This window comes from Eurypyga helias, unplaced genomic scaffold (assembly GCF_000690775.1).
Source record: "Eurypyga helias isolate BGI_N326 unplaced genomic scaffold, ASM69077v1 Scaffold51010, whole genome shotgun sequence".
Classification (NCBI taxonomy): Eukaryota; Metazoa; Chordata; class Aves; order Eurypygiformes; family Eurypygidae; genus Eurypyga; species Eurypyga helias.
In genome coordinates, this window is record NW_010224833.1 from 1 (window position 1) to 13,391 (window position 13,391).

Genomic DNA, 13,391 nt, shown 5'->3' on the forward strand with positions numbered 1-13,391 from the left:
TTCTACCTTCACGGGCTGCCTTGGGGGCTAATCGCGGTGTCGGCCGGGTGGAGGGCTCTCTGCTCCCACGGCTGAGGGGGCCGGGCTGGTAAGGTGATGGCAGAGCTTCCCCTCGTCCCCGCGAGCCCGTTGGGCAGCCCCAGGTGAGGGCCGCAGGGCTCCCGAGCGGCCTGCACGGGCGGGCGGGATGAGCAGTGCTGCGGTAGGAGCTGCCTTGTCGTTGATTCCCAACAAATTGTAAGGGGCAGCTGATCTTGGCTCCATTGTTACTAGACCAGTTTCCATTCCTGCGTGAGCCTTACGCTGTCACAGAAAATGTTCATGTGGGTGCCATCAAGCTTTAGTATTTTCTTACCTAAAACTGTCTTCTGGTTCACAACAACTTCATAAGTATGGGCCTTGCTGCTGAGACCCAGTGCTCTAGCAAATGAGTTTCCAAATATTGTAGCAGCTGTAGCGAGTAACTTAATAGGTACTGTGAATAGCATAATTACACTCTTTGTTACCATCCTAAAATACAGCTGGGAATACGATCAGAAAGTGATGGCATCAGCACCAAGACAGGATAAATTTGCATATTTCAGCTGTAAGAGTTTGGTGCTTCTGAGCACCAGTGGTGGCCCCACAGTGCAATTCACAGCTGGCAGCATCAGGTCTGCTCGCTGGAATTAGCCATCTCATCTCTCCTTTGCCAGGTCAGGTACTTTGGTCAAATTGAGGCCACTGGGCTCTGTCTCTGAAGAAGCAACATTAAAGAAAGCTGGGGGGAGTCTCTTTTTACAAGGGCCTGTAGTGATAAGACAAGGGGTAATGGGTTTAAATTGAATGTGGGGAGATTTAGATGCGATACCAGGAGGAAGTTCTTCATGGAGAGGTTGGTGAGGCACTGAAACAGGTTGCCCAGAGAAGCTGTGGATGCCCCATCCCTGGAAGTGTTCAAGGCCAGGCTGGATGAGGCTTTGAGCAACCTGGTCTAGTGGAAGGTGTCCCTGCCCATGGCAGGGGGTTGGAACTAGATGGGCTTTGAGGTCCTTTCCAACCCAAACGATAGATGTAACCCACCTTGTTCCTGTAAGGAGACCAGCAGCATCCATGTAACACCCTGGCTGAAAGAATCAACCCTCGTTTATTATTTGCTGTGTTGATGTTGACTTAATTAGATGTTGGATTAAATTCTCTAAGAAGAAAGAGGATCTTTGTTTCTCTGTCCTTTTTTGAATGGTGTGTCCACAACTGTGGTTGCCAAACAATTCATCAGCATCTCCCAGGCTGAGGAACAGAAGCCTTGGTGCTGGTGCAGAGGAAAATGTTGGAGTTGGCTCACTGGAGGAAGTTGATGCTCTTCAGCTGATGGGAAATTGCCTTCATACAGACAAGGTCAGTGCCTTGACACTGGTTACTGTCTCTCACCCATCCCTGTGGAAGTGGTACCCCCTGTGCTGATGCCAGTGGTGGCAACACCAGGAAGGCAGCTCACCGGGCAGGGCAGCAGGTGACTGCAGTGCTACCCCTGCAACCTGAGTGTGCTCAGCTTGGCTCCTTGCCTATCCTTTGGAACAGAACTCGGAGCTTGCCACTGCCAGTGGCGGGAAGGCTTTAGGCTCAGCTTCTTTCCCCTACAGCTACATCGACTGGGCTTTCTGAAGTGGTCCGTACTGTTAGTCTAAGCAGGGGCTTCTAAAGGCATCTCTTGCCTATGCGTGATCGATCCTGTGCAGGAGAAGGGACAATGCTTCTGAGGCATCCATTCCCACATCCCAGGCTCACAGCCTTCTTTGAGAGACCTAGTGGGGGTCGTGGGTAGAAAAACAATAAGAAACTCGTCCTCTTTCAGGAAAGTATGTGCAGCTATGCAAAATATTTGTAATCCTGACAGGCCAGGAAGTGAGCTTCAACACCAGACCTGTAATCGTCCAGGCTGCCTAATTGCTAGCTTGCTCCCTTGCTGTGTTTTGCAACTGCTTTTAATTAATCCTCTTCATGACAGTGTCGAGGGGTATTATTTCAATGACAGTTCACTCCAAACACAGGGAGTGTTTGCTTTCAAGAGAGCAGTGTGGATATAGGGAACCCTCCATTCAAGACAGGACTCCAGTAATAAAATGTCACTACGAGGGTGGTGAAGCACTGGCACATCCTGCCCACAGAGGTCTGTGAAATCTCCTTCCACGAAGACACTCACAGCAAGATCTTCAGTACTGATCCAACTTTGAAGTTAGACCTCCTTTGAGCGGATGGTTGGGCTAGCTGACCTCTTGCAGCTCCTTCCAACCAACATTTTTCCATGTTTCATCAGACTTTGAACCCTCAAGTACCCTCAGATGCTCTCAGCTCTGCATCACGGGGCCGGCGATACAAAATGGAAATGTTCACAAAATGTTCATGTTCATGTTCACAAAATAGAAACCACTGCCTTGGTGAACTATAGCACAGCGTTCACCGTCAGGACCTTGGAAACAGAAATAAATCCACCCTGTGTTAGGGTACAGAGGGCCGTCCCGGAGTCGAGTGGAGAGCGGTGGCTGCACAGCACAAGCAAGGCCACTGTGTTGTGGGTGGACGTAACCCCACGCAACGCGTCTCTGAGCCAGGACTTGCCGTTTAGCCTCAGGGTTAGGGACCCTTCCCCACTCTTTGAGCGGTAAGGCTGAAGGAGAATATGCACAGCCAGTGTAATGTGAAAAACGCAGAACAAGAAGTGAATTACAAATTAAAGGAAGCATTGCTGGGTATGGTCTACAGAATCCATGGCATGGCCCAAAATCCCCACAGGGCTACCATGCTAGTTACGTAAACGCTTTTTGGGGGACATTTAAGAAAGGCAATATGCCTCCTTCAAATCCAGGTAATAAGGAAGCATTTACATACAGTCACAGGTAAAAGCACAGGGGACTGAGAGAGCCTACTTGCTTTCCCACCCTTCTCCAGCCCTCAATTAAGAGCGTTGATACAAGGTTTAATACCATAGCCTTTATTGATGACACTGGAAAGCAGATGTTTGAAAGCAACTCATTTTTCATAAACAGGAAAGAAAATTTTACTTCCTATGATGTAATTACACAAAATCTGTTTAAGCCACTGATATTAAAAAAAAATAAAAAAAATATTTGTGTACTATGTAATGCAGTACCATCGAGAAGTCCTACATAACTCTATTTTCTATAGGAAAGGGAAAAATAAAACAGATTTGCATGGAGAGAAGTCAATAGTATAAACCAAGTAAATGTATGTTATAAGGAATTCTGACAATTTCTTAGCTCAGTTCTTGAGGATGGCTAAAGAAACAGATCCTAGCAGGATCAAACCCTGTATATTTACACTCATAGGTGTAAAAGTAATATTGCCAGTTAATTGAAATACACATTTTCAGTATTATTCTGAAAATTAATGAGGTCTAGAAGCTCTATTTTAAGCTCAGGTGTTCACATTTGAAATAAAGTACTTCTCGCCTCCTGTATAATTAAGGCAAAGTCTGTTATCTTTTGAAAATACCTTGAATATAGTTTCTGCATAAAAATAGGAAATAAAAAATAAAACTATATATATATTTAATGGAACACTGTTATGTATGGTCCAGCTGAATAAGGCACAAAAAGTAAATAGAATGCAAAAGCATATATAAAAGTTATTGTGTTATTTTTAGTGGAATATAGCAAAATTCAAGTAGTTCCGAGTATGCTCTTGTCTTGCAATAGGAATATATATTTTATATAGGTATTTCATGCTAAGCCTGATGTAGAAAGTTTCATCATGTAAGCACAATCTATCAGAAGTAGGTGATTTGTACAGTGACCGTTGTTTAGAAACCTGATACTTTTCAAACCATCTGAAACAAGGCTCCTTCAATGAGATGACTTGGCCTGAAATCCAAGTGTGAGAATTTTTCCACAAGGCAAAGTATGTGGGTTTCTCGCTCGAGTCACTTGGCTTGGGCCAGTTTGGTGCGCGTGCTTTATCGGAAGGGTAATACTCCCATTAATGACAACACATGTCCCTAATGCTGGACACGTTCGCATGGTTTGTTTTCGCAGGTATTCACAAGCAAATTTTCCCTCTCTAGATTTTCAGAGAGATTACAGTGTGCAGAATGGGCCACTTGCATCAGTTCAACTGCACGATCAGGGTCAGAAACCTTTCAGGTGCGCTGAAATTAAGGGGTTTTTTTGTTACTTACAGAATAAATTTGATTTAATTTAGTCTGTAAGTATGGTCTGTCTATCAACAAATAAGCATACATGTACATGTATAGAGAACAGCAAATCTTAAGATACTTTGATTTTAAAAAGCCATACATCATGATTTGTTGTCTGACTGCAGCCTCAAAGCAGCCCCCCTGCCCCCAAGTAATATGTAGGCGACTTTCACAAAGGAAGGGGAGAGCAGATGAAGTCTTTACTTCCTTCCCAAAGTTTCAGCTAGTTTCTTCAGTCTTTTCTTCAGCTCTAGAGGAAACTTCTCATAACACTTTTTGCAGACAGGCTTCATATCAAACTCGACAAATTTATTCCTAGAACGACAAAGCAAAAACCAGGCAAAGTTTTAGCAGCAGGGATAGTGAAAAGAAAAAAAAAAAACCACCAAACTATCCTAATAAATGTGCGCAGGCAAAAAAATCACAGCTGCAATTTATAGATGTATATGAGGTTCTTTCACAAGCTTATACTCTGCAGGCAGTAGTAATTACAGTACTCTTGACTGAGTTTAAACCCAAATGTCCATCTTAATTAACTGTGTCATTTAAAAAGCCCTTCAAACCTAACTGCAGAGCTAGACAGACTAATCCTAAGGTAAGGGAGTAGCAAATTAGCATTTCAAGTTGCTGTTTCGTGAAAAATATTCTGGTTTCGATTGCCCTCCATTCATGCAAAAGCTTAAAATAAAAGCATCCTTAGCACTGACCAAAGAAGAAAGGAGCAGAGGTGGTGGTGAGAAGGAAAAAAAAGTTTACAGACAGATTGGCTTTTTCTTTTTCTGCTTCTCTTTATCCTTTGCTTCACGTTCCCGTTTGGCAAGTCGTCGCTTAAATTCATCTGGCATTTTCTCGTAACAGTGTTTGCAGACAGGTTTTAGATCAATTTCAACAAATTTATCCCTTTAGAGTAAAACACAGAGAAAATAGAGGACAGAAAAAGAGAAGCGTTAAGAAGACTAAGTGAAGGAAGGCCTGAACAGACAGCTGAAAGAGATTTACATCTGTAAAGGGGAAAAAAAAGGAAGAAGGATGCACGTATTTTCTCAATACTGCTTATGTGTTTTTCCTATTGTAACAGTTACCCTACGGCAACATCTGCTCTTTGAAGATAACCACTGATATGCTGGGAAGGCATCACACTTAGGGATGAACTTACTTGAGTGTTAACTTAGTGTTGCAAGTTGAACAAGCGAAACAGTTGACACACCACGCCTTATTGAGAGCAGACACAACTAGGGCGGTGGGAAAAAAAAAGAAATCATTAGCATTACAGAAAAAATCCACCATATTATAAAAAATTTAAGCTCGCACATGAAGAACAGTCACTTGAGTCTTCTATCAAGTATTAAGGACCGCAACAATAATGTGGCAAGACTAGGAAGGCACACCTGAGCATAGCGGGGCTGTGACGGACTGATTGAGCTGTCTCTGGGGGTACACACAACCCTACTTTCACCAGCAAGACAAGTTTAACCTATTTCTGCCTCCTGTTGCCTGCTTCTACCTCACCTCATAGCGTGCTGACCTCAAGCAACTGTTTCAGGAGGCCATGTTTCCAACTTACTCTGGAGACTTTTTCAGCTGAAAAGCAACCCAGCAGGAAGGTGTTTCATATTTTCACTCGGTTTCATTGCAGTGCCAATCAACAGTACCATTTGCCTGGCCAAAGAAAATGATTTACCAGGACACTCCTGGTAAACCAGCAGTACCAAGTTGAGAAAAAATTTATGGACACGTGGGATAAACTACTTGATTGAGACAATCTTGGTTATATATTCTTTGCTTTGAAGAGAAAGTAACTATCTTCTCTTTGTTGTGTATCTCAATCTATTTTCTGTTCTTCCTCTCTATCCACCTTTCCACTTCTCCTGCCAAAATTTGCCTCTCTTCATCTAAGTTAGAAGATGCAGGACGATGGTTTTCTTCCTTAAATACAGTGTTTTGTCAGCAATGGACAGAGCCAGAGTGGTGTTGTGCAGTGCTTTTTTTTCCTTCGCTACAGGGCAAGCACATCCTCAAAAAGCATTCCACTGCTTGCCAAAGTAATAGTAGTCAGGTGAAAGTCTTCATTCCCAAGCACCCTCTGGAATACAGAGACACCCCTCCTGAAAAGCCGCTGCCACAGAAGTTTGTTTCACCAGAGGGAGACACAGAGAGAACAATACTGGATACTCATAATTTGTGACAGCGGTGTCAAATTTGTATGCAGAAATGAGCGAAGGCATGTAAAATAGTTGAAGAGGTACACTTAAATAAAGAAATCACTGCACTGCACTGTATCCTGTTCAGTTCAGAGACTGAAACATACAACACGGGTGTCGGAATATATGGTGAAAGGTTAGAAACATACAGAGATGTAGCTATCAGACAAGACTGAATTAATTCGTTCACCTCAAGTTCCAGTTCTACTCATTCTAGTAGGATTTTACTGAAAAGGAGGACGCTCTTTCCTCCAAAGCGGTTTGGACTGTCATTCTGCCGGTATAGTCCAGTCCAGATAATGCGGAGAAAGCACCTCTCTGGAATGTAGGTCTCACCCTAGGGTTACATGGCTATGAACTAGTTTATGTCTCTTTTTACAGGCTTGAGGCTTCCTCCTGCTTTGCTAATGGCTTCAGCTTAGGTGAGGCTAACACTGACATCATAGTGTTTACTCTGGGCAGGGGTAAATGGGCATATCATGTTGCATTATTTCAGGTAAAGTAACTTGCTTTTGGCATTTTATCATAGCTGATTGTCCAAAAAATCCCTTCTTCCCTCCCCCAAAAATCAACAAAACCAAACAACAACAATGAACAACAAACAAACAAACAAAAAATACCCCCTTAAACCACTTGCTTCTAGTTCTGCCTTTACAGGACACATCTTTCCAAGTATGATCTTTCCTGGTTTTATTATCATCAGCCTAGATTTTCCAAAGACAGGGGGCTGCGATGGATTGGTAAATATCTCTAGGAACCAAACTGACAGTATGGGAACTAAGCACTTCAAAAAAAAAATCCTGTAAAGTGCCCACCCATATCTTTCAATATCTCATACTCTTTCAGATTTGGTTCACGACCCCTGAATTTATTTCAGGAGGTGCCTGGGTGGTCATTCTCACCCTTGCCATGTGTTCTTTTTTGAAGTCGAGGGGGCAGGAAGCCACTTCTGAGCATCTCCCGGCATCCCTGGCCTTTGCATGCCACTAAGGGGTTTCCAGTTGGCCACGCATCTCTTCAGTCACCGAGTGGTTCTCTACCACCACGAAGTGCTCACTGTAAGGTTTTCTTACCATCTGGTCTCTGACTAATCAGCTCTAACCTAATTTCTGATCAAAAGAATGGCTGATTTTGTTTTAAGGAGAACAATCAAGCATTCGACAAGGCTGCTTTCCCCTTCCTTACACTTTTAATGAGAACTTCCATCAGAAAGGAAGATTAAGGGAATAGAAGAGTGCTTACCATCTCCTTCAATCACACGGTTGCAATGGAAGCAAACATCGCCGAATAGCTGAAGACAAAAGGGGAGTAATGAATTTTTAATTTAATGGTTCAGTGAAGGGTAACTTCTCCAACCAACACAATAACTGTATTCCAGCAGATGAGCACAGTAGCTTTCCTATTTATTTCAGTAAAATAGAGAATGCTGGCAAGTCTGGTTTGGTTTTCCAAGTACATTTCGCATCATCTCATCAAAAAAGTCTTTACAGTATTAAAGATGAAAACATTTGTTTACATCTGTTTGATCCTCTGTAGATACGATTCTGTTTTAACCCTTCTCTAGTCCTGAAGGCTTGCCATACAGCAGTGCGTGTCCCGTACACATCATTACCAATCAGCCAATTTGATGTTTGGACTTAGATGCATGACTAGAACAGCATATTGCTGTTTCTGGCAAAAACTGTAAGGAAATGTTATTTTTATTTTTTAAAAAAGGAAAATTTAGGCCAAAAATTATTCATTCCATTTCCAGGTTTAACATTTGTCCACCAAATAGTAATTAAGAAGTGCCCAAGAATCGATGTCGCTCTTCTCACTGTAGTAGTTAACCCAGTACAAGACATCCACGCTGCATACAACTCTGGCCTGGTGTATGTACTCGCCCCATCATGGCCGCAAGACTATTGCTACCAGTGTCACGGCATTTATTGTCTACGATCCTCTACGACTGCCAGCAACATTTTAGCCATCTGCCCTTCATCGCTGACAAATTAAGAATCCATCTGTAATTAGCGGAGGCCGTACAACTCCCAGGTGTAAGCCCTACCCTTGTATTTACACAGGCGAAGAGGCGGACGTGACACAAGGCAGGCGGCTTCCAAATGGAAACGGTCTGTGCATCGTGGTGCTGGGCTACACAACCCCGGGAGTCTGGAGAGAGACGGCGCCCCTGGATGTGGCTCCTGTACACATGGAAGTGGTCGCTAGGCGGTGTCCTCTGACAAATCCTGTCTTCAGCAACCTAAACCACGCGCTGGGTGAGGCAGTGCATGTTAATGCAGTCACCTCGGAGTAGCAGCTGTGGGGAAAACCACGCGACTCACCAGGGCCTCCTCTCAAACCGCACCTACTGAGTGGCAAATCTTTAGCTTCTTGGGAAAGACTGGGTGTCATTAGCAGCTCTGATCTCACAGACGTGTAAAAGCTCATCACCACTCTACTGAAGTACCACTAAGTTTGAAGAACTCGATACTGATTGTTCTGGCAAGCCTTTGTGAAACACCTGCCCTTTTCTTCCTCAATACCAGACCGACGTATAGAGAAACCCACAGAAATTAATTGCAACGGAACATCTGCTAATGGGCACTACGCCCGCAGGTGCCTATAAGAACACAGAAGACTGTCCATAGTTTTCCATCTCTACCTAATAGAACCAATTAATGAGTTTACCAATTAACACAGTTTTTAAAAATATGCAACCTTACCTGATTGTAGTGGGTTTCGCAATACGCCAAGCCTTTTCTCTCGTAATGACGATGGCCCAGGAACGGCTTTTCACATTTTGCACAAACAAAATGCTACAAAGAAAATGACATAAGTTTTTTTTTATTATTTGGAAGAAATGTGTTTTTTTCTGGAAAGCAAACCAACCAAGCCCAGTACTGAACACGACTGAAGTCTACTAAGCTAGTTGTGCCACCCTGAAAATAAGAATTAAAAGGATGTACACTTTAGACTACTGAAATCAATGTGCCTTTTAATGTAGTCAACATTTCAATCCCAAAGTTACCCCAAAAAAATAAAGCAAAGGGTTTCTCATATGTTATCAGTGAACAAAATGAAGAGATTTTAAATGATTTGCACCACCATTACACTCTCGCAAGGAAAGCATTAGCTGGAGGAGATTTTCAAAACAACAAAAGGAATAGACTGTTTATCTTCCTAATTTAAACGGAAGATGTGGAACTAAACCTTGTACACGGCCTTGAAATACGAACCCGCACATGAAGTGCTTCAGAGGTATTTACATGACAGGTGACTGTGGGAGACATAAGGGTGTTACGACGCTCCGTAACATTACGGTTGGTGGAGCATTTTACTGCCTTTCCACACGTACTGCTTGGCACCCTGACATTTTCTTCTGTAAGGACCTCACAGTGCTTCCTCTGATTACTGATTTTAGTTTCACAGTCAAAGCTCTCTGTAAGGTAGAAAATTATTCCTGTTTCCCGGTGGAAGATCAGCCACAAGGAGGTTGAAGATGGGGTTAGGAGAAGGCATTGAAACCCACCAGCAAAATCCCAGCTCAGCACGTTATGTTTATGTTTGTCAAAGACAGTGTGTACGGTCTGAGGTTTACCTCCACATGCCATTGTTTGCCCATCGCATTCACCACACGGCCCTCAATCGGCCTTCTACACGCCCCACAGATGGGGACACCCATTTTGTCATGGCAGGGTAAGCAGTACAGTTCTCCCTTCAACTCCCGAGCATCAGCAGTGAGTTCCTTCCTGTTCAAAAGTTAACGAATTGAGAGCATGAGTAAAGGCACTGAACAATGCCAACTCTTGAGAGTGTCTGAAAAGAAAAACACAATTTTTAGCACCTCTTTTAGAAACTGTGTTTGTGCTACAGAAATGCAGCAGCATCGGACATGCCGTAGTTCACAAGACTGAGCCCACAATAAGCCGAGAACAGGCTGCTAAGGGAGACACACGAAGTCTGCAAACAGCTACCCAGCTACTGTCACTCTGCATTCCGATTATCTCGCACAAATATGCATGTGCAAGCTGCAGACATGTTTGGTTTATATTCTGGCACTCTTATCACCTCTTTATTTTACATTTGCATAACTGTAACTGAAAGTAAAATGTAGTTCTCCAAATCTGGGTACATTTTCCCTGTTGTATCCGACTTCAGACAAAGAAAACTACAGACCCACATGAGCTCGCTATGTTTATACATTGCTAATTGCAGAATCTCATGTACTCTACTCATTAATAATTTGCATGGTTAGGACACTGAGGACAGCTAAACTTTAAATGTGACCATACTCGCTAAAGCTCTCAACTGACACAACACCACGCTGTTATTCAAATCATCCTTTGCTATGGCTCTGAAACGACAGCTTCCTTTGCACCAGAAATAACTATTTTGTGCTGTATCTTACAATGCCCCCTGTTCCCTGCATCAGTGCAGGATGTAGGAATGTGCAGCTTCATGTACTGCAGCTGCAGAAGCTGATAAAGTGCGATGGGAGAAAGGCAGTAAGAAAAAGATAGGCCTTAAAAGGAGAAAACAAAGTTGGCATGCCACTCAGCTAAAAAGAAGTAACATAGGTGAGGCAGTAACTCAAGCAGCCAAAGAGGACCGCTTTTATTCCTCTCACAGCAGAGTAACAAGCTGTCACCTCACTGCTACACAAACCATTATCTGTGTCCACGCTTTGTATTTTGTAAGGTACCACTTTGTCCCGCAGAGTCCAGCCTTTCTCGACTCCCTAACAGGCCAGCTGATGTTTGACCTCAAGGCCCAACTCCACCACCCCAAAAGCAGCAATGCACATCTGGCAGCAAGGCACCCAAACCTCACCACTCCTGCCAGTTGTACAGGACAGATTTTCACTTTAAGATGTCAATCAGTGAAGCAAATAAACTCAGTGTTTTACTGTTTTCCTCTGCAGTGCTCAAGTTACCCGCAGTTGGCACAGTTGAAGTGATCAGGATGATAAGGATCATTTTTGAATATGAGAGGCTGTTCATCAATAATGGCATGGCACTTCTGGCAAATGTACTTTCCCAGGCCTCTGGCTTTTTCCCTGTTATGGCAAGGACGGCAGAGATGTCTGAAACAGCATAAAAAGAGAGGTCAGTACTGGTACCGCGTACTACAGTGCAAAATATAAACCAAAAAATCTATTAGAACTTCAGTTCAATCAGCCCTTTCTGGAGGGAAATTAGTTTTTAAAACGATCTCCTTACTAGGCAAACCAAATTCAGAAGAGGCAGGGTGATCATTTTATTGCCTGTCACCACAGGTGACAGCTCATTTGACTTCAAGCTGTGTTGAAACACAGAAAGCAAAGTTTCACAGAATCACAAAACAGTTTGGGTTGGAAGGGACCTTAAAGACCACCTAGTTCCAACCCCCCTGCCATGGGCAGGGACACCTTCCACTAGGTCAGGCTGCAAGTTTGCTATAGTTTTTCATTGCTGAATCTTTTACTCTCAAAATCTTAAAAATTTAGATTGTTAGCTGGATGAGCACACAGGTCCTAATCCTGTAGATAAGTATCGTATTATACATATGAAGCCAATGGCCATAGAATCCGCTTGTAAAACAAGCAGGTAAGAATACCCTACTCTCTGAAGGGTCCCACTGAGCTTAAAGCAATTATTAATACCTAAGGTGCTAAACTAGACCAAAATGGGAAACCCAAGTTGGGAAAAGAAAGTAAAAACTGGTATTAAAAAAAAACAGAGACAATGCTTCTGTATCTGAACGTTTTCTCTCTTTTTATGCATCACAATGGCTCTGAAATGCCACCCGGTAGAGAACGTGTTTGCCGAGAAACGTCGTGTTGAAAGAGGTAAACTGTTAATATTTTATGTGTGTATTTTAAGATACCCATTCTTAGTTTTGTGACGCAGTCTTCAACATTTTTCCCCACAAAAGATGTTTCAGTTGCTCCCCCTCAGATGTAAAGCTTCTGGAACCAACACCTCTCAGTCCACCCTCTTAGTTCATTTGTTTATGATAGTTCATTAGTTTATGATGGATCAGTAACGTAAGGAAGGGTGAAGACCTACCTGCCGGCGTTCTTGACAAATCCAATATCGGCCAACACTTGCTGGCAGATATCACAGCAGAAGCACTCTGGATGCCAGCTGTTGTTCATAGCTTTAATAACACGTCCAATAATGAACTCACCTGTAGGAAACACAACAGTGGGATGTAAAACACCGTGCAAGACAAAGTTAAAAGCAACCCGCAACCCAATGGCTACAATGTCATCATCCTCTTCCTCCCCCCACCGTATCTGGTAGGATACATTGCTGTCAGTATCACAGCTCTGCTTCTAAACTCTGGAATCTGCGTTTGGTTTTTGTGCTGTGGGTCAGAAGAAACCATCCTTGCTGACGGAGGGCCTTCTGTACTCTTCATACAAGCCCACCTACACGCACACTCTACCTTCTCTCCACAACCATGGCTCTTCAGTCCCTTCCCTGCTTTTACTTACCTATTCTCAAGCTACTAAGAAATACATGGAGTTCTTTATATAATTCATCTTTCTTATGTCCTAATCGTATTTTCCCTTCTTTTCTTTTAGAAGGTGAAAATTTTAACTTGTCATGTACATAGTAGTCGTTTCTACTCCACTAGGACCAAGCCTTGAAGGGGTTCCATACTGAAAGCAAAACAGAACTGAGCTTGTAAAAAAACCAAACCATGGAGTCAAAACATAAAGCTGCAGAACAGTCAATCCAACACCCAGCTTCTGACCTCCCACGAGGAGTCCTGTCCTGCGAGGCATTCAAATATTAGTGTGAGAACTACTACTCTACTAATGGTTTGCATGCACCGTGTGACTGTACTGCATGGGCAGGGGGGCCATGTCCACCGCGCAAGTGATGTATCGTTCTCTATGTGGATGTTGTAGCCAAGGCCCCTAAGCAGTGCAAAGGTTCTGCCTAAAATGCGCTGGGAGCTCAGCTTCCCAGTGCTGCAGGAGGCTGCATCCTGGCTTTGGGGAACTGTGCTGGGTTCAGGCAGGAAAG

General features: G+C 43.4%; 1 protein-coding gene across 1 annotated transcript; it reads right to left on the reverse strand.

The window, feature by feature from the left end:
- Window positions 1-4,249: 4,249 nt before the first annotated feature.
- On the reverse strand, window positions 4,250-12,543 carry LOC104503800 (LIM and senescent cell antigen-like-containing domain protein 1; the record flags this gene model as incomplete). The annotated part of the gene is made up of 7 exons (XM_010146866.1): window positions 4,250-4,507; window positions 5,349-5,424; window positions 7,636-7,684; window positions 9,099-9,191; window positions 9,974-10,124; window positions 11,309-11,458; window positions 12,423-12,543. Coding segments are annotated over 7 exons (755 nt in total), but the record flags the coding sequence as incomplete, so codon positions are not given.
- Window positions 12,544-13,391: the final 848 nt, after the last annotated feature.